At 41.5% G+C, this 24,758-nt stretch overlaps 1 protein-coding gene across 1 annotated transcript in view; it reads right to left on the bottom strand.

Moving 5' to 3' along the window:
• The window catches only part of HACL1 (2-hydroxyacyl-CoA lyase 1), a gene marked incomplete in the record, with an annotated part of 1,125,147 nt that overhangs the window by 209,370 nt on the left and 891,019 nt on the right, over positions 1–24,758 (bottom strand). Inside the window, 1 exon segment of the mRNA XM_044066839.1 lies at positions 19,076–19,230. Coding sequence (XP_043922774.1) covers positions 19,076–19,230 — 155 coding nt within the window.

Here is a 24,758-nt window from a genome sequence, read left to right as displayed (position 1 = left end):
GCTGACGAAAAGATATGCTTCCGTATCTGTCCATCGTTCAAGACTCCTCCTTATTCGGCAGATGGACAGAAGAAGTCGTCTCTCCTAGTTCCTTCTTAATGGCCACCACCACCACCATGGCATCTACAGAAACACCCTTTGACAAAAATTCCTTCTCCTTGGGGGCTGACAGAAATGTATTAGGTCTCCTGGGGACTGGCTCCACGGCATCAGGAGTCTCCCACACCTTCTGACTAACAAGCTCTAACAGTTCGTCAAAGGGTGGAGACACCCAAGAGGCTGAAGGTTGAGACCCGAAAGCCTTCAGGTACACCGACTCCTCATCAGAATGGGTAACAGTGAGCCAGCCGCACCTCTGCTTAAGGATCTCTAAGATGTCAACAAAAGGGACATCATCAGAGGATGACTTGGGGGACCCTTCTGACTCCTCGAGGTCAGTGTCGGAGGTAAGACACTCGTCCTGGTAGTCTAGATGCTTCCTCTAGCATGCCCTCTTCTGTGGGGGCTCCTCAGAAGGGTATTCCGGGGTGGTCTCGGAAGAGTGGGGGCCACCAGCCGGAGGCTCCTGAGGCTGCGGGTCTCTGCTGTCCAGAGAGGGAGTAGGTGCTAAGACAGAAGTAGATGCCCGAGGGGGAAGAGTGTCGGTACCCCTAGGTGGAGCTGATGATCGGGACAGCACGCTCCTCATTATCTCGAAGGCCAACCTCCCTGTCTCTGAGGAGACACAGGATGCCATCGGCTCCAGATCCATTGGCTCCGACATAGATGTAGGGTCCGAACTCACCCTAGACGACGCACCGAGAGGAAGGCTCAGAACCGAAGAGGTCCAGTTCCAGGCGTCCCTGTCAGGGCCAACTGGGAAGCTTCGACTCCTAGACAGCACTGAAGGTGTTGGAGCGCAACTTGGCTCCGAGACAACCTCAGGGGGAGATGGAACCAAGGGTTCCACCAGTGGTACCAAGCACTCTGGCTCCGAAAGCCCAGCACAGCTCGGAGGAGGAATCACAGAAGGGATAATGGACTCAAGTGGCTCCAGAACTGACTGGGTCAGAACCAACAGCATTTTCGGTAAGGCAGATGACTTCAGGAGTCTCAGCACTACTCTTTCCACATCTTCTTCCGATAGGCTCATGGGAGAGCTAGACCTCTGTAGTATACGGGACCTTAATGAAGTGGAGACCGGCAAAGGATCTGTAGACAGGCTCCGATGTCTGCTATCAGTGGTCGGCTCCGAACTGTTTGGTGCCGACACTTTTGCCATAGTAGCAGTATCCTCGATCGGTTCTGAACTCAGTGGAGCCAAGGAGGAAGAAGACTTGTCAGGTCTGGAGATTTTGGGAGGCAGTTCCAATGTACCAGTCGGTGCTGGGAATGCCTCTTAAAAGGTTTTGACTTGTCTATTTGGAACTATGCGATTTAGAAGAGGAAGACAAGTTGGCCAGGTCTTCCTCAAAAGAGGGCTTAAGGAGACCTTTTAGTATCAGTTTATTCTTTCTCTCCTGCAATATCCTGGCACTAAATGAATGACAAAACAGACACATTTCTTGTAAATGGATGGCCCCGAGACAGTGCACACAGTTATTGCGGCCATCGGTAATGGACATCTTCTGCGAGCATTTCACACACTTTTTAAACCCAGAGGGTTTATGATCTTTAACCTTCTTAGACATCTCACTGAAGATGAAGCCAAAGAGACACAGTCAAACACAAAGAGAGAGGACTAGGTCCTCTAACTTAAACAGGCCTAGCCCTTAACGCACAAGCAATCACACAACCATGAGGACTAGGTCCCCTAACTAAAACGGGCCTAGAAGTGGATAGAGGTCAGAAATAACAAATTTAGTAAAACACACACACACACACACACACACACACACACACACACACACACACACACACACAGCAGAAACAATCTCTATGTAATAACTAAGCCTATTAAGAGATAAGGGTTGAAAGGTCAGAAATCCTGATCAGCTAAGGCAATACGGCAAAAAAACTATGCAGACTACTCCACAAAAAAACAAGCTAAAGCTAACAACACAGCACACTGAGAACACTAAACAGCTAAGCTGTACAGAATACTAAATACACAAGTTAAATTAAGTGCAAACGCGCCTAGGACACTAAATATTAAATTACCGATATCTGAACCATTAGAGAAAAAAACACTAAGGGCAAAACGCCCAAAAGGAAACTAACTGGAACACAGGATACCAATGAGAACAACAAGGCCAACCAGTTCTCAACTATAATTATCTAAACAGGAAAAAATATACTGTAAATGGCTATATACTGTAAATGGCTAAACTATCTAAACTATAGGAAACGACACTGGCAAATGTTATATAAACCTATCTAAAGCTGAAAATTGCACAAAATAGCAAAAAATTTAGCAAAATGTTTTAGACTTAGCCACGGCCAAGAAGAAGCACATCCAAACTCGTCGACGAGGCAAATGAGATCTGGGGATTGTACTGGTGCACCACAGGGTACCTACCTAGCCACGAGCCAACTAGAAGACTTTGAGCTTGCAAAAAATTCTGAGTCGGAGCTAAGGATTGGCTCCAAACCCATATGTAAGAATGAAGGCGAGATAGGACTACAGAATATCTACTTATATGCTCACTCTGAACAGATACCACCCTGGCTAACAACAGGAAAAACAATGCTCCTACTTAAGAGTGAACTTGCAAGCTACCCGAAAAACTATAGACCAATAACTTGCCTTCTGAACATGTATAACTATACACTAGAATTGATGCTGACAGAGTTTATAGTCATTTAGAAGAAAACTCAATTATGGCAAGAGAACAAAAGGGTAATAAAAGAAAGTTATATGGAACAAAGATCATGGTGGAGAACTTTAAAAAGGGTAAGAATTTAAGTATGGCATAGATAGACTACAAGAAAGCATTTGACAGTATCCCACATTCATGGATAATAGAGAGCTTAAAAAATGTATGATACACCTTATACTGATAAAATATATCACAGTGACCATGAAGCAGTGGCAAACCACTTTGCAGTTAAGCCAAGATAAAAGACAAATTATTATTCCAGGGATAAAAATCCAAAGAGGGATATTCCAGAGGGACTCTGTCACCGCTGCTCTTTTCTCTTGCCCTTAACCCATTAAGCTGTCTGAGTAACAGATTAGGTCATGGCTACAATTTGGCTCCTGGAAAGAACAAAGTGTAAAGATTTCTCATCTTCTCTTTGCCTATGATTTAAAACTATATAGCTAATCAGATGAGTAACTGAAAGCACAATTGCAAGTAGTCAAAACTTTTTCAGATGATATAAGAAAGTAATTTGACTTTGATAAATGTACAAAAGCAACCTGTAAAGCAGGAAAGCTACAGCATCAAGAAAACAGTTTGAGGCAAGAATGAGATATAAGAGAACTTGAGTAAGAGGGAGTGTATAAATATTTGGGAATTGATGAAGAATCAAAAATAAAACATGAGCAAATGTGAATAAACTCAACTCAGCTGGAATATTTTAGAAGACTTAAATTAATCCTGAAAACAGCACTGACATCTAAGAAGAACAAAATTCAAGCTATAAACCATTTTGCTCTTCCTGTCCTAACTTACCATTCTGGAGTGACTGTCTGGTCCCAAAAGGTGCTGGAAAGATTAGAAAGGAAAACAAAAAGGATGCTTCACGTTCATCAAATGATTTACAAAAATCAGTGCATACCAAGATTATATATTCCCTATCCAGAAGGAGGTATGGGCCTCCTTGAAATTGATTACATGTATAGATCTGCAATCATGGGACTGCATACATATCTGCTGACCTCACAAGACCCAAATGTAGTGAATGTTTTGGAACATGAGGAGAATAAATCTAAGATAACTTCTAGCAGAAGCATATCGGCATCAAGTGGGAATGAAAATCAAACCAGAAGTAGATACAAATCAAGCGGCAACTGAATGTGTCAAAAAAAACAAAAGAAAGAATATAAGGAGAAGGATCAGATTAGAAGGCAAGAAATGTGGAAAATACATAAATATAGTTGCAAGTATAGAAAACTCCTGAACCACCTCATGCTGATCGAATGCAGGAATGGTTAAAGGAGAGGCAAATTCAAACCAAAAGATGAAAGGTTAATATGTCGGCCAAGATAGTGGACTACATACACATTGGCTTACAAAGTCCAGTGAACGTGGGAGAAACAGACAAATGCAGGTTAAGTAAAACAGAATTGGAAACAGTCACACACCTTGTTGCTGATTGTGATGTACTAATGGCAGAAGGACTGTATACTGAAAGGCATAATAATGTGGCAAGACTGTCGCACTGGGGATTGCGCAAACATTATAATATTGAAGAAGCTGAAAAACACTGGAAACATGAGCCACAAAACATCACAGAAAATGCTGAAGTCTACATCACATGGGATCACCCATTACCAAAAGTTCAAAAGACAGTTGCGAGAAAATTAGATATAGTGATCCATGAAAAGACGACAAAAGTAGCACTGATCATTGAAATCGCTACACCCAGTGATTACAGTGTCTTGCATACAGAGAGACACAAAGTCATGAAATATGCAGGCTGAAATGAGAGCAACATGGAAGAAAGATACCCAGACGGTTCCAATAGTATTAGGAGCAATGGGTCTTATAAAAAAAAAGAATCCACAATCATATTTAGATAAGTTACCGATACATGTAACAACGTATGAATTGCTGGAGGAGTCATTAATAGGCACATTGCGGGTGCTGCGAACAGCACTTCTGGCTGACATCAGAGATTGAAACAATGCTAAATTCATGAAATTTAATCATATATTGACTAAGGAATGGGGTCCAGTCTCATTATGGTATCAGAAACTCAAAAGATGTGGAGAAATTAAAAACTGGGAATTAACCCATATGTCACTAAATGGCTAACTAAATGGATCACTAGCAGAACCCAGAATTCTAGCAGCAGACCAGTTACCACTGGTGTACCACAAGGATTTTTGTTGGGCCCCCTATTGCTTGGAATGTACTTCTAAGATGTCCAGGGAAAAATAGAAGGCCTGTGGCTTACCATGTTCGCCGATGACTGCAAACCAGGTGCAATCATTGAGTCCCCCAACGATGCTGACATAATACAAAAAGGCCTTACATAGACCAAAGACTAGTGCCAAAGCCATGGACTCAACATAAATGCTAAATAATACATTGTCATCCCCTTATGGCCAAGGAGAAATCCCAGCACATTACAATATTAATAGTACTCCCTTAGCTGAAACCCTGTGGCAAGACATTTGGGAACACAGGTTGACAGCACCCTTAACTGCGTTCACCATGTGTCCACAGTGGTAAAGAAGGCCTTCTGTGTTGCACATCTCATAAGTAAGGGCATCACATCCAGAGCTAAGGATGTTACAAATCCTCTGCACTCATCCCTCATCAGAACACTAAAAGAGTACAATGCTCCCTTGTGTATGTACTTTACCAGACACCTGCAGCAGCTGGAAAGACCTCAGAGGTTTCTCACCAAGACAATTCAGGGACAGCAAAACATGACCTGCATGGACAGATTGAAGGCCCTGCACTCCGTATCTTATAGGCTGCTGAGAGGCGACTTGTGCCTGGCCTACAGAGCAGTCTCAGACCATGGCCTAACAGAAATGCTGCAAATCCACAAGTCACATGGGAAAAGATTCAATCACTTTAGGAATCTTAACCTAGCCTGAGACATTAACGGGACATGCTGGCGTGACAGATATGTCCCCCAGAGATTGCCACTCCTCTGGAAAAAAATCCTAATTCACATAAAACAGAGCTACTCAATTACCTTATTTAATAGTAACAGCCAACTGGATGGGAGAATGTAAATTTCCCCAGGGTGTCTCACCCATGTCCCTCTTGGATAAGGGCAATCAGTGATGATCACATACTTGCACTACAAATATAGACCACACAAGCTGGTCAATAAGGGAACGATGATATAACATGGCTAGACTCATACAGGCCCTAGGGCCAACAGTCTACTAACCTCCTATGAACCTAACATGATGTCTGCCTGGGCTCCAGGCCAGTGTCTAATCCTGCCCTGGTGGGATGGTTGTATATGCAATAATCTGATATAGTTCTTACATCAGCATTGTCTGTTGAGCAGATGGTGACAGCAGAGTCCCACATGCTGATGTAAAATGATCTCTGTAATGTCAAGTAACATCACACACACACACACACACACACACACACACGCACACACACGCACACACACGCACACACACGCACGCACACACACACACACCTGACTGCAGTGAGACCAGAACCCCTACCTAAGTGCATGAACTACAGAACACAGTACTCTATTCAAGCGCCATGGTACAAGTCTGACTTTTACATGGCTGCAAATCAACTTATAGTGGATGACATCAGCAGGTCATGTGGGAGACAAGAGGGTGGGAGGGCTGCATGAAATGGATGTGCAGGCAGGTGCAAGTATCAAAATACTGTCAGTTTATGGTATCTGGGCAATAACTGCAGGATATACACTTGCTCTTCTGGCCACACACACACACACACACACACACACACACACACACACACACACACACACACACACACACACTACTCCAGTGAGAACAGAACCCCTACTCCAGTGAGAAAAAAACCCATACCTAAGTACACAGACTACAGAAACAGAACACAATACTCTACATAAGCGCCATGGTGAAAGTCTGAACTTTACATGGCTGCAGGTCAACTTATAGTGGTTGCCATCAGCAGTGCATGTTGGAGAGAAGAAGATGGTGGGAGGCCTGCCTGAAATGGATGTGTAGGTAGGTGCAACTATCAAAATACTGTTGATGTATGGGACTGAGGCAGTAACTGCAGGATACACACTTGCTCTTCTGGCTGGACAAACAAACACACAAACATTCCCAGTAAAGTGCGGCAAGGACATAACCCCTACTGAAGTACACAGACTGCAGAACACACTACCTTACACACGTGCCATGCCACAATTCTGACTTTTACGTGTCTGCAGGTAACTTATGGTAGATGACAGCAGCAGGCCATGTAGGGTTCAACAGGCTGGGTGGCCTACATAAGCACACAGATTCAAAGGTTCATATGAGGCCAGTAGCCTAGGCATAGAGTGTGTCCTAGGTGTATAGAAGCCTAGCTGTATAAAAACACAAGTACCTTTTTACTGAGCACAGCTGGATGTTTGGGTGTAGCATTGCAAGGCTGTCAGCACCGCCAACTGGCCTTGTCCATGACAAAGCACACAGCATTATATATTATACTTTGTAGTGTGGGTGATATATGTGTGTATAAAATATTGATTCCCCAGGGCTGTACTGGTTGTTGGGGGGGGGGGACAGTGGGCAACACATGTATGTATTGTGAATATATCATGCATACTTAGAATGTACCCTGAATTTCTCATGTTTCCACATGTAGTTTTATGTCATACGAAGGAAATGGACAATAAACATGAATAAGAAATAATCATATATACAACTCCATAGCACAATGAGCAGAGGATCTGTGTAATGGTTAACAAAGTTTACACACATGTGAGTTACACCTGTTTGCTCATTGGTAAGTGGTGTGTAAACACGAGCAGCATTGCTAATGTCAGTAAAAATACTATATGGCACATACTGTATTCAAACCAAGGACCATGTGTATGCCAGTCCTACACTTACACCTGCTGCCAGAAGAATGATGAGGAAGCAGTTGTTCATGTTGCACTTCACACTCTGTACTAGAACCCAGTATCATCTGTACTCCAGGCCTGGTTTTCACGATGGCCAGGGCATTAACTGAATGTATCCAGTTACTATTTTTGGCCATCTACTTCATATGTCATCCACTGCGCTTCATGTAAACCTGATAAACCCAGCCATTACCCACTTACACTATTTGCGCTGTGCAATGCATCATGCAAAAAGGGCAATGAAAAAGCAGAGGAATAAGAAAAATAACCTTAATAATAGACGCATACGAGTAAAATAAGTGCCCGTCACATGTTTTATTTATTTATTTATTTATTTCACATTTGTTAGCCAGGAAAGCCCGACATGGAACAAAGCCAATTTTCAGCGGAGGCCCAAGGAGAAAAGCAGTAAGAGTGGAAATCTTTATGAGGTATTTGTTTCCCACAAGTTAAACAGTTATTCACTTTTTCTGACATCGGCTGAGGCAAGAAAGAGTCCCCAACGGGGTACTTAGCTTTTTAGAAGTCTTCGAAGTAGTATTCGGTATGAAATCTCTGGTTCTGACCGACCGGCACTTGCGAACAGCTTCTGCTTCGGGCGCCACGCAGCAAGAAAGACTGAGGAAAATGGCGTCGGCTGATGCCTTTATACCCGGAAAACTGCAGCTATGACGTCGGGTGAAGTGCGACACCAGCCGAAGCCAGACCCAGACTTTGGAATCCGGCCGACCGAAGGGCTGCCTGACGACAGGACTACCCATTTGTAAGGACTGCAGATGCATCCTTGAAGGACATCAAAGCCAATTTTCAGCGGAGGCCCAAGGAGAAATGCTCCAGAATGTTAAGGTACTTTCTGTACAAACCCACCACTATTTATTTCATCACTGCACCAAGTTATGATATACAAAGATATGCCATAATATTATTACAGAACACATTCTAGGTTCAGGACTTACCTTGCAAATACACCAGTTCAATTTTATTTCAGGCTTAGACTTTCCTGGTCTCTTCTTCCATGGTACTGACATATGCAGGGGAAACCAGAATGTAAGCTACATAGCTGCTTTATAGCTTGTTGAATAGCACCACTGTACTGAAAAATCACCCACTTGTGCTGTAATTAGCACCTATGAAAAACATCTACTACTTTACTAAATATATCAACTCTGTTGGTGGGCATTAGTGTGCGATGCACACCTACGTGCTGTTGCATGCACTAACACTGAAATAGGGTGAGCACAAGGGAACTTGTTACTTTTGTTTGTGTCTCTGATATTGCACAAACATTAAGTTCAAAAAGTAGAGGGAAGGTTGCAGACCCTGTAGTAGAACCCAGGACCTCCTATACTCTAGCCCTACACATACACAGCTCCCACATGTGACAAGCACCATGAAACCTGACATTCTCCCTTTCCTGTGGTTGCGCTAAGCACAGCATCGTGCAAACAATGACAAAAGTTAAAAAATAAATTTTAATGTAATATGGATAGATAAGATACAAAACAATAAAGAAAATGACAAAGAACTTGTGAATTGTGCACTGCTTACATGTACTTTTACATTTCACAGACCTACATGCACAGCTCTATAAGTGTAACCTGGCACCCTCCCCGATGTCATCATTCACTGATGCCATGCATTCAACACAAACACTGTGGAAGTGCCTACACAAAGTAAACATCCCTACACGGTTACAAATTTTTGGTATTCAGCAATTCTAATGAGTCTTGACCTCATTTGCATCTTCACCATGTTGACATCCCTGAATCTACATGGTTGGTAACTGTGTAGGAAGGGAAACTGAAGGGAAGCCCAATGCTGTACAGTCAAGGGAGGGTATTAATCAGGTGTATACATCTGAACAGAGGAATTCAGGTTTGGGATTCTATATTTCATAGGCTTTAAACTTTAAGCTGTGTATATTAGTTACAATTATATTATTCATTTGGGGGGTGGGAGTGCAAAGCAGCATTTATGTCATGGCACTTAATAAGGAATTGTTGCTAATTTTTAACAATTTTCTAGCATACAACATGTCTGGGAATGTCAGTGTGTGTTGGGTTACATGCTAGGGTCTGTTCTGTACAAATATATGGACAATTACTTGCTCTAGTTTTTGTGTAGACTCCTTTGCGTGGCTGTAATAGGAAAGCTTTTGCATATATGGCCAACACGAGCACGGAGTCTACAATGTTACTTTAAAGCTTGTTGAATCGCTCTACCATAATGATTTCCTTCATCAGCAAACATCAGCTACTTATGCTGCAATTTGCATGCCAAGAAAGTTTCCTTGTTTGTGCGTGAGTGTGTGACACTATGCAGAGTTTACTGAATCTAAATTATTTGTGCCCGTGTGCGCACAGCAACGTGGACGCAGTCAAAATTATTGTGCAGGCTTTACTGAACCCCCCCCCCAAAGAAAAAATGGAAATTGTGGGAACAATATATGCAGATAAGGGATGAGGGTTAAAAGAAGGCAGGATTTGAATGAGTTATGTAATGTTTGACTGACAGTGACTAGATAGATAAGTGATGTATAATGTTTGCAACTACAATTATGTGAATATGGTTTTCATTTATGTAAATGTATCATTGCCTATGTAATAAGTGGCAAGTTAATAAACATGCTCCTTGTTTATTAAAGAAATTTCAGCCCCCCCCCCCCCCCCCCCGAGTTCAGCTACTGCTCTATGTACCTCTAATTCTAACTTCTTTCTCCAGTCTTTTGGCTTCCACTATGTTTGTTTTCTGTAGCTGTAACTTAGCCAAATAATTATGATGAGCTCACTCCTCCAAATTCTGGTCTATCTTAACATCTCTTGCTGCTGTAGAAGATGCAAGGATCTGATTAACTTCCTTTGGATGTATTACCGTACGGCTGTTTTATGATTTAAGGACAGTAACTCCCTGCATGTTGTCTTTCTTTTACTCTGCTAGCCATGAATTTGAGGACAGCACAGTGGATCAGTGGGCAGTGTTGTTGTCTCACAGCAACAGGCCGTCTGGTCCAATTCTCATCTGGGGTGCATGTTATCCCTGGGTTCATGTGGGTTTTTTCTGGGTTCTCTAGTTTCCTCTTCCATACCAAAGACATGCAGCAGACAGACTGGAAACTCTAAACTGGCTGTTTGTGCAGGGAAGAAATAGCCAGGGAATTGTTATGGCTAGGCTTGTACAGGCCCTAGGGCCGATAGCCTAGTACCAACCTATGAAAGAAAACTGCAGCAGGACCAGCCACCTGGTGGTATGAACACTAGCTCTAGGTATTGGTGACTGTTGATGTGACACCCCAACCCCATGTGCAAAAATGGGAAAAGGGGATGGTGAATGGATGGATTGATCCCTTTGGCCCAGCCAAATAAAACTGAGAATACCTTTCTCACCTATTATGAATATTCAAGAATTGGATTATTTTGATTTTATTCTTTCGTCACTTAATCTTGCCTAGGATGGCCTTGCTCTGACAAAATCCCACCTTATAATGCCTTTCCTTTGTTTGTAACTTGTTTTGCCAGACCCTAATTTACATTTGTTTTTAATCCCTTCTCCTTTCCTCTGTATTTTCTGAGCCTATTCCCTGACTTTCATTTTAAAAAATTCCGATGACCCAGGAAACAAGATACCACTTAATGACCATTGGTTCCAAAAGTCTGTTATACAAATCCTTAATTCCCTCACCGATCCATCCTCCCTTTAACAGCCATGGATCTAACGTCCATTCCATACAGTTTTCATACCAAGTACCTTTTTGCAGAGTTTGTGTTACCACACAATGATCAAACAGTGCATTTGCTACATGGTTTACCTCTATTACCTGTGAGATTAGGTTCATAAATACTGAACAAAAGTCAATTTGACCATTAGCCAAAAGTCAATTAAACTTATACTGCTCATTCTGTTGGCTGTGAATGTAAAGTCTAACTACACTGGAGAAAAAATTTCTCCAAATGTCCACTAAATCCAGATCTACTGTCCCTCCATTAAGTATGTTTGTGGATTCTGGCAACAGTCTCTTATGGTGTCACTCACCACATTAAACTCCCTCTCCCATATCATAATGTCAGTACTGCTTGCATATGTGTTTTGATTATGTTGGATTACCTTCACTGATACCATAACATTTCCTACCACTATTTTTTGTCTAGTCCTCCTTAACACTGGCATCTTTTGTCTACTTTAATGTATCAGGGATTAAATAATTACCCCTCACCTTGTCTCCTTGGTAAAACTAACTGATCAAACTCTCCATCCTTTCAAGAATAGCTGGATATCCTATAAATTAATTTAAGTCACTTGAAGCAAAATGATCCTCCTATTTCTGTTTATATAATTCCGTAAGCACTGTTTTTGGTTTCATAAATGTAGCTAAACCTTTGATATTCAGAATATCCATTCCAACAGTTGTTCCTCTATCATTTTGCTTGTCTTCCTTACTGTGACAAGTTAATTACCAAAAGCTTTTCTTAAGTGTCAGAAATTAAAATACATATTAGATGAATACTTTATTTGCTTAACTGTCCATGAGCAGGCAAGTAAAATGAACAGTTGCCTTGTATCTAGTAACATATGTACTAAATTCCCCTCCAGGCCCACTTTCTCTTGCATCATCCTCCCATATTCCCATCTCTGACTCCTTCATGTATAGTTAAAGTCGGTTTTCTTTTTTTAACATGGTTACCTAATCCTTATCAAGTGCAGATAATTATGTATATTTATTGATCCAAGTGTAAAACTAATCGCACCTCATTAATTCTGATTAGCAATACACCTTTCCTCACTCTCGCTCGCATGTGTGAGCCATCTCTCTCTCTCTCTCTCTATATATATATATATATATATATATATATATATATATATATATATATATATATATATATATATATAGTGTATACAAAAAATTATACAATTACATGTGTGGTTTACTTGTTAATTGTCCAAGTAATGGCTGCATACATGCAGGTACTTACCTGAAAAGTCATTTTGTGCAAGCAGATGTAAAATTACCATATAAACATCTCAGCTGTAGAAGAGAAAAAAATGTGGCACAAGTGAACCATACAAATGGTTACCTTTCATGTACTTACATGGAATGCAGCATGACTTCTGTTGATATACATGCAGACCCCACTACAGCATAGCTTCATTCTGTTACCACATTATTGTCTCCTCTGTTGGAATGATATCATCACAGCAGTGCGGGTCCCATATACACTTTTCTACATGCACTGCAAAAACTGAACCATTGCAGCAAATTACATGTTAGGGTCCCCACACTTAAGTACTATAGATGGCATGCAGCGGAGTCTGTTAAACCAAAAATTACAATAGCAAAACTGAAAAGAGTTAGTGCTGTTCATTTTTCTATTGGTAGGGTAGGGATTGTGGACCTGTTCTTGGCATACTTTCTCCCCCATCCCTAAATCTACTTTTATTTGTAGCATATTCTGAATGTTAATGGTTGATGAGTAAAATGTATTTTCCTTCCATAAAATGATAAACTCAAATGTGCCAAAGGGCAAATCTATTACAGTTATATGAAAACTGCAATTGCTGCCTTTGACAGTTATCCTTCCCAGATAATCGCCTGTCTTGTTCTTCCTGATGTCCCCTTCTTAATTTTTTTCTTCAGGAGATTTTCCTGGGGATGCTGTAATATGTCTCTATTCCCTATTCCTGGCTCCTGTTTGTTTGCTCCTCGCCATCTTGGCATATGGCTGATGTATCCTAGTTCTTTTGTTCAGTAAGTAATCCTCTGCTTTCCCTGTGGTGTAAAATACAAAAGTAGGATCTCCTTGCATCAGGTACAGTACTTCAGGGTATCTAAGTTGAAGTGTGAAGTCTAGTTCCCTGGTCTTTCTAATTAAGGGAGCAACGACTTTGAAAAAGAGCATTGGTTATATTCAGGAGTGATTTTTTTACAGGATGTGCTGTAATCTTCATGTTGTTTCCAGCTTTACTGAGAATCACTTCTGTATCACTGTAGTCTAACAATGTAATGACAGAATGCCTGGGGTGGTTACTTGCACTGGTTTTGCTATTTATCCTGTGAACTCTTTCTATAATTAAGTAGCTATCCATGTGAGAGTTCATTCCATAACCTTTTCCTAATTAAAGAAATAAGATGCATTCCTTCTATTTTTTTCTGGTAGCCCCATTATCCTTATGTTATAACACTTTGCCCTATTTTGCAGGTCATCTAGCTTAGCATCTACTTTCTGGGACCATATCTGAAATTCACGGAGCTCCTCTGAGTGTGCAGGTGTAAGATTAATTTCTTCCTCCATTTCTACCTTTGATTTTGTATAGTAACTAGGAGTTGCTTCAGACTGCTGTTACGCCTTGCTGATGCTGCTTTAATAACATTACATATTCAACAGCTATTTGCATCATGGATGAGAAAGCTCCAAGACATTGTTTCTGTTGGCTGTCATGATTTTTCTCACAGAAAACAGCCTTGAGAAAAAAAAAAAACGAGAATTTTAAACCAGGCAAGCCACTTCATGATATAATTTCCACAGAGTCTGAACTGGAAAAAAAAGAGAGAAGACTTATAAATAAATAAGAAAACAGCAACTTTGGCAATTTAGAATTTGATAAAATGTGTCTTTTAGCCTGGATAAGAGCATGAGTCATCAGTTAAGGCACAATTCTGTTTTGTATGCCCATGTGTGCTCTGTCAATGTAACAGCATTTTTACAAGCTTGGTGGACAAAGTTCAATGGTTTCTTAGAAATACTCTATAATGGCTTATAGCCACTCAAACTTGAATATTTTCCATAAATATATCAAACTTCTCAAAGCCATATACAACTGGAAGCAGTTCCTTTTCAGCCTAAGCATATCTTTTCCAAGTAAGTAAATGCTCTTGAACCACAACAAACAGGCTGCCCTCCTTGTATAACGATAGCACTATTACCACTCTGGCTGGTATCAGCTTGCAATGCAAAGTAGCTTACTAACATGAATAAAGAAATAAATGGAAAATACTGCTCAAAAGGAGAGGGCACTGTGTATGTATTTAATTAACATTGAGTAGATGTGAATGAAATATAGTTACTTATTTATTTATTTATATATATAAATTTATTAAACAGAAATATATGAATTTTAAAGGTGTTTTAACAAATGATGTTTTATTATATTTATGCTTATATTTAAAATATTGAGTAAGAAATGTTATTTATATAAACTTTTGAACAAACGGGTAACATAAAATGACAATGGAGTTTTAATTAATGGTTGAATTTTATTGGTTGATTAGATTTGTTTGTAGTATAAATTAAAGGTTTTAGGATATGCTGGTCATCTGATGAAATCATTTAATGACGAAAACGCAAGTGATTGTTTGTTTAAGGCGTTTATGGTAAAGGAATACAAGTGTCTTGGTGGTTCGTGCAATAAAACTGTTTAATCTGCTTAAGCTGGTGGTTTGGAGTCGTTTGTCGTGAATACTGCTTGTTTGTTAGCTTACTAACATGAAAATACATCTAAAGAGGTGATCTGGTAACTGAGTAATTTAAAACTTTCTTCTTGTTCCTCATTCAATTGCTACACAATACTGTGTTCCAAAAACCTTGCCAGTGAAACTCTTTATGTCGGACAGATTTAGAATAAACTTTGCAAAGGTTCATAGGTGTTTACTAGGTTAACGACCACAAGGGTCTTTTAAAGCCTAGCCATGCATCCCAAATCTCTGACAAGTTCTGATACCCTTAAAACTTGTAAGCAGGGGTTTGGGAGATGAACCATTTACAGGTTATCTGTGTCCATTAGAGACATAGCTGCCAAACCAGGGATAAATTTCCGTTTTTCCATCCAATTGTCCAAGTTGCACTTGAATTGGGTTAGGGAGGAAGTTTGCTTTACATGGATGGGGAGCCTGCTCCACAGACATGGTAGTCTCCGAGATATATACCTATCTCTCCAGCAGGACCTATTTATATCACAGCCAAAATTTAAGTCTTTAGAATGGGTAATTCTGGTGCTATTTGTTTTATGGATATGCAGGAGGTCCATCAGAGTGAAGTATGACAGTGCCCTACACGCCAGGCATACATCTCCCCTCCCTCAAAAGCCTGTAAGAGACAGAATACAGATATAGGGCATATTATTTATGCCCCATATTCTTTTAGTGAAGAACCTCTGTGGACTTTCCAACTGTTGGATATGCCTGGTTAGGTACATACCAAAGGGGGCACTGCACACAATGATAGGTCTGATGAATGCCAATTACAGTGGAACAATGACTTCCATGGACTTAGATGCCATACCTTTGTTTATAAATTGTGCAATATAGAATGATTTCCTCACCACTGCAAACACATGATGGTCAAAAGCTAGATTACTATCTGTGTCCCCAAGTCCCTGACAACTGGGTCAACACTTAGGGGTGTGTTGTCAATATGATAGTTATCAGGGATGGATGATTTCCAAAAGAATACTTTGATGCATTTCTTGGCATTCAGTTTTAATCCATGGCTCTGACACCAGTTGTTTGTCTGTGTCAGCCTCTCCTGGAGAACATTTGTATCAGTGTGAGATTCAATGACAGCTCCTAATTTGCAGTCCTCTGCAAATTTAGTCACCCAGGGACCACTGGCATTGGCTTTGACTTCTGCCTGAGGGACTCAACTTGTGACTGGCCTCTTTGTAGAGGTGGACTCCCCAATTCCAACTTCCTGGGTTCTGTCTTTGAGCCAATTTGCTATCCACTGGGTGACATACGGGTATGTACCTAACTATTTTGAGTTGTCAACAATGCCTGAGTGGGGTATTGTGTCAAATGTCTTGGCCAGGTCACGGTAGGCAGTGTGAATAATTCTGCCCTCATCGATTGCTTTGGTGACCTTCTTAAAGAAGTCCACCAAGTTGAGTACGCATGATCTGCCCTTGACAAAACAAAACTGAGTTGGGTCCAGTGCCCTGAGGTTTACTATATCTGTAATGACACTCTCCATGATAATTCTTTCAATGGCTTTACATATAAGACTAGTGAGACTTGTGGGTCTGTAGATGGCCCATCTTTGTGCGGAGGGATGACTGTTGCCTTTCTCCATTCATGAGGCACAAAACCTGTTTGGAGGCTACAGTTAAATAGTAATTCCAGAGGCCCTGACAGGTCATGTTTCAAGCTATTTAGAAGGCATCCTGGGATATTGTCTGTGCCCACTGATGCAGTGTTCTTGGTCTTAGAGAGAGCATTAAGGACCTGTTCCCTAGTGACAGTAGGGGGAGTTATATTTGTTGATATTTCCTGAGGGAAGTTTGAGGGGCAGAGATGGGTAAAGTTGGAGATGAATTTATCAGCCAGTAGGTTTGCTATGTCTTCTGGTTCAGTATAGGTGGCTCCATTTACAAGGAGCTCTGTACACAATTATGTACTGCCTTTGAGATTGTGGACATAGCTAAAGAATGCTTTGTGGTTGTCCTTGGCCTGAGAGGCCAAACGTACCTCAGATTTGGCTTTGGTAGACTTTATTTGTCCTCTGAGTTGTTTGTTTAGTTTGATGAGAGTGCTTTTATCCTGCCGGGTGCTGCACCTCCTAATATTTGTCATGAGTTTCTTCCTCCTGTTATACAGCCTATTGTTTTTGTGATTCCACCAGGGTGGCTTGTTCTTTGAGTTAGTTCTGTACTTCTTCCTGGCGGGATCTGGGGTCTTATTCTACAGATGGGCAGAATAAAGGAACAAGACAGTGGACAGGTCACCATCAAGACTCAAAGATCAGGTGTGTAGGAGTCAAAATGAAAAAGAAAAACACGTGAAATAAACACAACAATGCAAGTTTAATAAATAATCAAATTCTCAGTTCACTAAATATGGCCATGCATCTTGTACAAATAAATTGAAGCATATTAGTGGTGAAAAGGATCATCACAAATTATTTGTAAAGTATACCACTGGTCATGCAACTCTGACTTTACAAAAGTCAATCAAATGCTGCAAGGAAAAATCTGTTTTGGTGCAGTGCACAAGTACCAGTCTTGTAAGACTTCCAGGACTATACCTCAAGCCAGCCTTTCATCTAAACCATTGTGGATGTTTTGCTAATATCTGTTTAAAGTTTAAAAGTATCACACGGTGCCTCTCCAGTGCAAGCCTCCATATCAGGTGTCCATCATTTTTCAGATCTGTAGCTTAGGACTTGACTGGATTTTGGTGGCAAACTTTGTGTGACAGCAATCTCAGAAAGAACCTTCTTAAGCTCAAACAAAGTAAAATGCTCCTTGTAGCGCTAAAGGCAGCATTTAGCAATATAAACTATGTGTGAACAAAGTAAAGCTGTGCCACCATGGTGGAGGTTAAAAGCTAGTTTAATAGACTCAAGCAGTAAAAGCTATAAAAACTACGAAACTCAGAGTAAAAATAAAAATAAATACAAGTGGATAAGCACTTTTGGCAGTTGCCTTCTTCAGATCCTGTTTTGTTAGCAGAACGCCCTGGTTTTAAAAGGTAAAGATCTGTCTATCTCACAGTCATCTCAGATGTCTTGAATGGGATGGCCCTTTTAAAGCCTTTGCTCAAGGGTCGGAGACTTCTGAGAGGACTGTGAGATTGACAGATTTACCTTTTAAAACCAGGATGTTCTGCTAACAAAACAGGATCTGAAGAAGGCAACTACCAAAAGCGCTTATCCACTTGTGAGTAGCAAAAAAAACAAGGATAAAGTCTCTCACAGAAAAAGAATAAATCCAAAAGCAAACCGCTGAGAAGACAAACAGGGTGAAGGCACACACTTTTATTCGTTTCAAACAAAACTGCATATTCGTCTCAAGCAAGACTGTGTAAGCACTTTCTCAGTCGTGATAAGAACGCTTCTTTTTTAAATATGTGGTTTTCATTAGTATAGTTTCAATGTTTTATATAGGAATATTATGATTATATCTTTAAGAATCTTCTTTTGTTCAATTGATGTGATCACATGATCAGTGACTTTATTATTTAAACCTTGTTGTGGTGTTTTTATTGTATGTCTGAAGAAGCGTTCTTATCACGAATGCGAAAGCGCTTACACAGTTTTGCTTGAGACGAATATACAGTTTTGTTTAAGACGGATAAAATATTTTGCCTTCACCCTGTTTGTCTTCTCAGCAGTTTGCTTTTGTTCTTATCCACTTGTATTTATTTTTATTTTTACTCTTGAGTTTCATAGTTTTTACATATTTTTTTGCTAGAGTCTAAGCTAGATTTTAAGCTCCACCATGGTGGCACAACTTTACCTTGTTCACACACAACTTGTTAACCTCGGTAACACTTATGATTCTGTACTATATGCCATCAGTGCATAAGGTTAGTATTACTTTAACTTTGCCATGTTTGCTTATATACTTTGTGTACACATGGTATACAATATTACAGTATTTTATGTAATGATGAAATAAAAAAAAATGTTACCTGTGGCGTGGCAAGAAATTCTTAAGTATAGTGCGTCCAATGTCCATCGTATTTGCCCCTTCACTTACTATGAGACAGTCCCTGGGTAGCAGCTTTCTGATACAATGGAACACCGTATAATAATTCATGGGTAATGACTTCTGCAAAGCCAGTTCCTGGACAAGCAAAAAAGACAGAAAATAGAAGAGTGATACAGGCAATTAAATGATACGTTATCACTTCTTACTGACGTGGACAGTCTATCACTCAAAAGCAAACTACTTTCAGAAGTGCTAAGAACTCAAGAAAGAAAATCATCTAAACATGCCAGAGCCTAAACATGGCTTGACCTTAGTTTTAGGTTCGGTTAGGATCCTGGGCAATGGAGGGGGTGATCAAAGAGGATGGGATAGAGTGCTGGCACTGATGTACCCATCCAGGGGTATGCATGGCAGTCCATTGCACCACAACCCCCTAAACATCAAGTGGAAGCTGGGTACAGCAGAAAGTAGGGAACAAATGAGGGGCATGTGCCAGCCACAAAGAATCTGCACAAGAGCCAGAGGACTGCATGCATATAATGAAGTGCAGAAATATTTGGATATGTCACCAGGGCACTCCCATGTGTTCAAACTGCAAAGTGGGAGGGTCTGGGTTAATAAGGGAAGAATTTCCTTGGCTCTCTCAAAGTACTGATGCATTTTACCAGTCACAAAGAAGTTCCCCAGCTCCTAAGCAATTACAGCCCTTCTTTAAATGTGGGTGGCCTTAGTAAGGGGGGGGGGGAGGTGAAGGCAGACTCTCAGACCACTGGGATGAGTAAGACTCAAGTACAGATGTAGCACAGTTGGTGGAGGATATTGGAAGATGCACTCTTTTTATGGCTGCCTAATAAGAGCCCCCTTCAATCAGCTGATTTAGGATGCTCAGGATTGACTGCCTCCACAGAAATTCAAAACAGAGGTATAGAGTTTGGCTTGCAAATTGTCCCATGGTACTGCTTGTACTATGTTATTTATATATTTGTTAGATCTACGTATCTCACTTTCTTTCTGAAAAAAATTTCAAGTTATTTCTTTACCACAAAATGGAGAAGGAACCACCATGACTTTCCCTTTGGTAATGAAAAAGTACAGTTTTGTACCTACCATAAATGTAGATGTCCGATAGACATGCAACTGCAGTCATAACATGTGGGTTTGTCCTGCCTCAGGCAGCCCTCGGTCGGCCGGATTCCAAAGTCTGGGTCCGACGTCGGCTGATGTCGCATTTCTCGACGTCAGAGCGGCTGGAGTACATAAGCATCAGCCGACGCCATTTTCTTCAGTGTTTCTTGCCCCAGATGCCAGGTGCCCTCCAAGGAAGGCTGTAATCAAATTGGAAGACAAAACAGGATTCCAAACAAATAAATGAGCAATAAAACAAATACACCATAACAGATATCCCCAGCTAAGAGAAACAGGGATAGGAGTGGACCCTAGGCATAGAGGGGTATGGAGGGAGGGAAAATCCGACTGCAGTTGCATGTCTATCAGACATCTACATTTATGGTAGGTACAAAACTGTACTATGTCCTTCAAGAATGCAACTGCAGTCATAACATGTGGGTAGAATACCATAGCTTAGCTGGGGGAGGAGGTATGCACTAGGAAAGAGATGGTGTGGCAATCAAACCCTGCAGGACTGCCGAAGCAAAGCCTGCTCTGGATCTGGAGTATAGAGGGAGATTGTAGTGTTTGGAGAATGTATGCACGGAGCTCCATGTAGCAGCTTCTAGAATGTCCTTGGTAGGCACCCCTCTTAAAAATGCTGTAGAGGTGGCTGTAGCTCTGGTGGAATGTGGTCTGACATTGGCTGGAACAGTCTTTCCATGAAAGGAATAACAGAATCTGATGCAATGTCCAATCCATTTAGAAATAGTCTGTTTTGAAATTGCTTTTCCTTGGACTGCAGGGGTGTAAGCTACAAAAAGTTGTTCAGACTTCCTACTGGCCTTGGTTCTGTCCAGGTAGTATCGAAGTTGTCCGTGAATGTCCAAGGTATGCAAAAGTCTTTCCCCCTTATTCCCAGGATTGGGGAAGAAAGCAGGCAGATGAATGGCTTGATTTAGAGAAACCCTAGATACCACCTTTGGCATAAAAGTAGGGTTGGTCCTTAATGAAACTCTGCCTCTGTGGAAAATAATAAAGGCTGGTATTGCCATTAGTGCCTGTAGCTCCAAAACCCTTCTTGCTGAGGTAATTGCCAACAGGAAAGCTGTCTTCCATGAGAGAAATTGCAAGTCAACTGAAGCTGCTGGCTCAAAAGGAGGTAGAGTCAGTTTTTCTAAGACAAAATTGAGGTCCCAGGCTGGCACTGGGGCCTTTCTTGGTGGCTTAATGTTCTTGATTCCCCTGAGGAATTGTCTTAGTAAGGGGTGAGAGAAAACAGGAGGATCAGTGTTGTATCTAGCTGAAATAGCAGATGCATGTATCTTTATGGAAGAATATGAGAGGCCGTTCTTTAACATATCTGCCAAATATTCCAAGATGAGTGGGATGTTCAGTAATGATGCATCATGTCCCTTGCTGGTATTCCAATTGCTGAATCTTTTCCACTTTGCTAAGTAAACCTTTCTGGTGGATGGTCTTTGAGCCTCTGTTAGTATCCGCTGAACTTCCTTGGAGAGAGATAAGCTGAAGTTATTTATGGGATCTCCCAGGCTGTTAGCTGCAGTGTCTGAAGGTTTGGCTGCACTGTTTCGAAATTGTGTTGAGTCAAAAGTAGAGGCCACTGAGGGAGGGCCCGCCTCCTGGTGTGACATATGCTCCGTAGTAGTGGGTACCAGTGTTGTCTTGGCCAATCCGGAGCTATTATGATTCCCTTGGGCTTCTCTGGTTTGGTCTTTAATAATACTGAGGTCATCAGTGGCAGAGGTGGGAATGCATAGATTGCTAGGGAGTTCCAGTTGAATGAGAGGGCATCTATTTTCCAAGCTTTTGGATGGTATGTCCTTGTGCAAAATTTTGGTAGAAGATGGTTGAGGTGAGAGGCAAATAGGTCCACTTCTGGCTTGCCCCATGTCGAAGTGAGTTGTCTGAAGGCCTTCGGATGTAACCTCCACTCGTGTGGATCTGAGAAATTCCTGCTTAGGCTGTCCGCCAACACATTGTCTTTTCCTGGAACAAACTGGGATTGTAACTGGATGTTTAGGCTCAGTGCTTTCTCCCAAAGCTGCATTGTCAGTCTGCAAAGGGGGTAAGAGTGAATGCCCCCCTGCTTGTTTATGTACCACATCACAGTGGTGTTGTCTGTCGGTATCATTAAATGGCCTTGCTGGAGTTGGTGTTGAAAAGCCTCGATGGCATGCATTACTGCCAGCATTTCCTTTTGGTTTATATGCAGATGTGTTTCCTTTGGAGACCATTGTCCTTGTATACATCTGCCTTCCATGTGCGCCCCCCATCCAAGGTCCATGGTCTGTGTTATCTGTGGTTTTTTGAATGACATACCTGTGTTTTCCTTGCTCACCGAGGCCCACCATAGGAATTCCTTTTGTAGGCATGGAATGAGTGGTATGATTGTCTCCAAGTTGTTGCTGTGTTGAGACCAAATGCTTTTTAGGTACCATTGAAGCTTTCTCATGTGTAGTTTTGCTAATGGAACCAGTAGAATGCAGGTTGCCATGTAACCCAGGGCCTGTAGGAATCTCCTTGCAGTCATCTGGGTGAGTTTTGCTAAACCTTTGAAGTAATGAGTTAACTTCTCTTGCTTGTCTTCTGTCAGGTAAGCCATCTGAGAAGCTGTGTCTAGTTTGGCTCCTAAGAAGATTATTTGCTGGGATGGCTGCAGTCTTGACTTTTGGAAGTTGACTGTGTATCCCAGAGCTTGAAGTAATCGTATGACATAATCCAGGTTTTTTGTCAACATCAATTTGTCGTCCGCTTGTATGAGGCAGTCGTCCAGGTACGGGTAAATCTGTATACCCTGGAGCCTGCAATGAGCAATTACTGAAGCCAGGCATTTTGTAAATATTCTGGGCGCAGTAGATAAGCCAAATGGCAATGCTGAGAAATGATAATGCTCTGGCCCTTCAAGAAATCTGAGGTATCTTCTGCAGCTGTGTCTGATAGGGACATGCAGGTATGCCTCGTTGAGGTCCAGAGTAATCAGCCACGACTCCTTGCCCAGCATGGGAAGGAGCTGCTGTAGAGTCAGCATTTTGAACTTTGGTACTATGAGAAAGGTATTTAATGCGGACAAGTCCAGTATTGGTCTCCATTGAGATTCTTTTCTTGGAACGAGGAACAGTCTTGAGTAAAACCCCTGTTCTTGTTCTTGTTGTGGAACTCTTTCTATTGCTTTCATTCGAGTCAGCAGAGTGATTTGCTTGATAGCCTCTGCCCTTTGATTTTGTGGTAGGTTTGGCATGCCTTGTTTTCTTGGTAAGGTATGAAAATGAAACCTGTACCCTCAGTCTATAATGTCCAAAATCCATTTGTCCTTTGTCAGTCTGTGCCAGTTTTCTGCAAACAGAGATAATTTCCCGCCCAAGGGGGCTTCTAGTTGTTCCCTGGTAGGCGGTAGTAGAGGAAAGTTATTGAGTTTGTGGTTGTTGGGCAGGTGAAACCCCTGCATCACTTCTTTGGTTTCCTGGCTGCCATTGTCGTCCCCTGTAAGGGCCTCTGTATTGGCCTCTTCCTCGGCCACGTCTGTTCTTACCCCTTTGAAACTTTTCTGGATCAGGAAAGGACCAGTTTTTTGAAGGCCAATTCCTACTGAATCTGGGGGGTTGAACCTGGAGGAAATCTTTCACAGTCTGAACTGATTTTGCTTTTTCTTCGATGGTCTTTAACACATCCTTAGCATTTGCACCAAAAAGCTTGTTTTTTTCCAAAGGTGCATCCAGAAGTTTTGCTTTTACATGATCTGGTAGAGGTTGATCTTTTAACCAAGCATGTCTACGAATCACTGCCCCTGTCATAGCTGCCCTACATGAAGCTTCCAGTGCATCATATCCACACTGCAGGAAGTGATTGCTTACTTGCTGAGTGTTATGTACAGCTTCCTGCAAAGTCTTCCTGTCTAAAGGATCAGGAGAAGCTAATGTTTTTTGTAAATCTTCTAAGAGATACTCCTGATATTGTAACATATGAAAAAGGCAATTTAAAGCTCTCATAGATAAGGTAGTGGATGTGTAAACCTTTTGCCCCATCTCTCTAATGACCTTGCTTCCCTGTTGGAGGGCAAAGGATTTTTGAAGTGGAGGCTGAAACTCCTTTAGGCCCCTGTGAAATAGTTTCCAAATCAGCAGTATGGGCCCTGAATAAATGGGAATGAGTTTCTGGGACCCTGTAATACCTGTCTGGCTTGGCTGGAGCAGGAGGAAGAGAATCAGGGGTAGCACTAGAGTCAGAATACAAATCATCCAGAACATCAAGTACAGGAGGAATAGCTAAGGGCCTGTGCTGAGGCTTCTTAAGGAAAGTCCTAAGGCGTTTCCTAGAATCAGAATATTCCTGACCCTGCCACTTGAAATGTTCCCTCATGGTGTGCAGAACTTCCCCAAAAGAAATATCCTCAGGAGGGAGGCCGAAGGGATGGAATCTTCTGCATCCGAGTCCTCATAGGTCTGGAAGAGCTCTTCCTGGCTATCAGAGTGGACAGAGCCCTCAGAGTCTTCATCTGAAGGAGTAGGGTCAGAGGGGTCAACCCGGGGCCTTTT

This window comes from Protopterus annectens, chromosome 3.part1 (assembly GCF_019279795.1).
Source record: "Protopterus annectens isolate FY-2018-M chromosome 3.part1, PAN1.0, whole genome shotgun sequence".
Taxonomy (NCBI): Eukaryota; Metazoa; Chordata; order Ceratodontiformes; family Protopteridae; genus Protopterus; species Protopterus annectens.
This window is presented reverse-complemented; position numbering and strand designations above follow the sequence as displayed.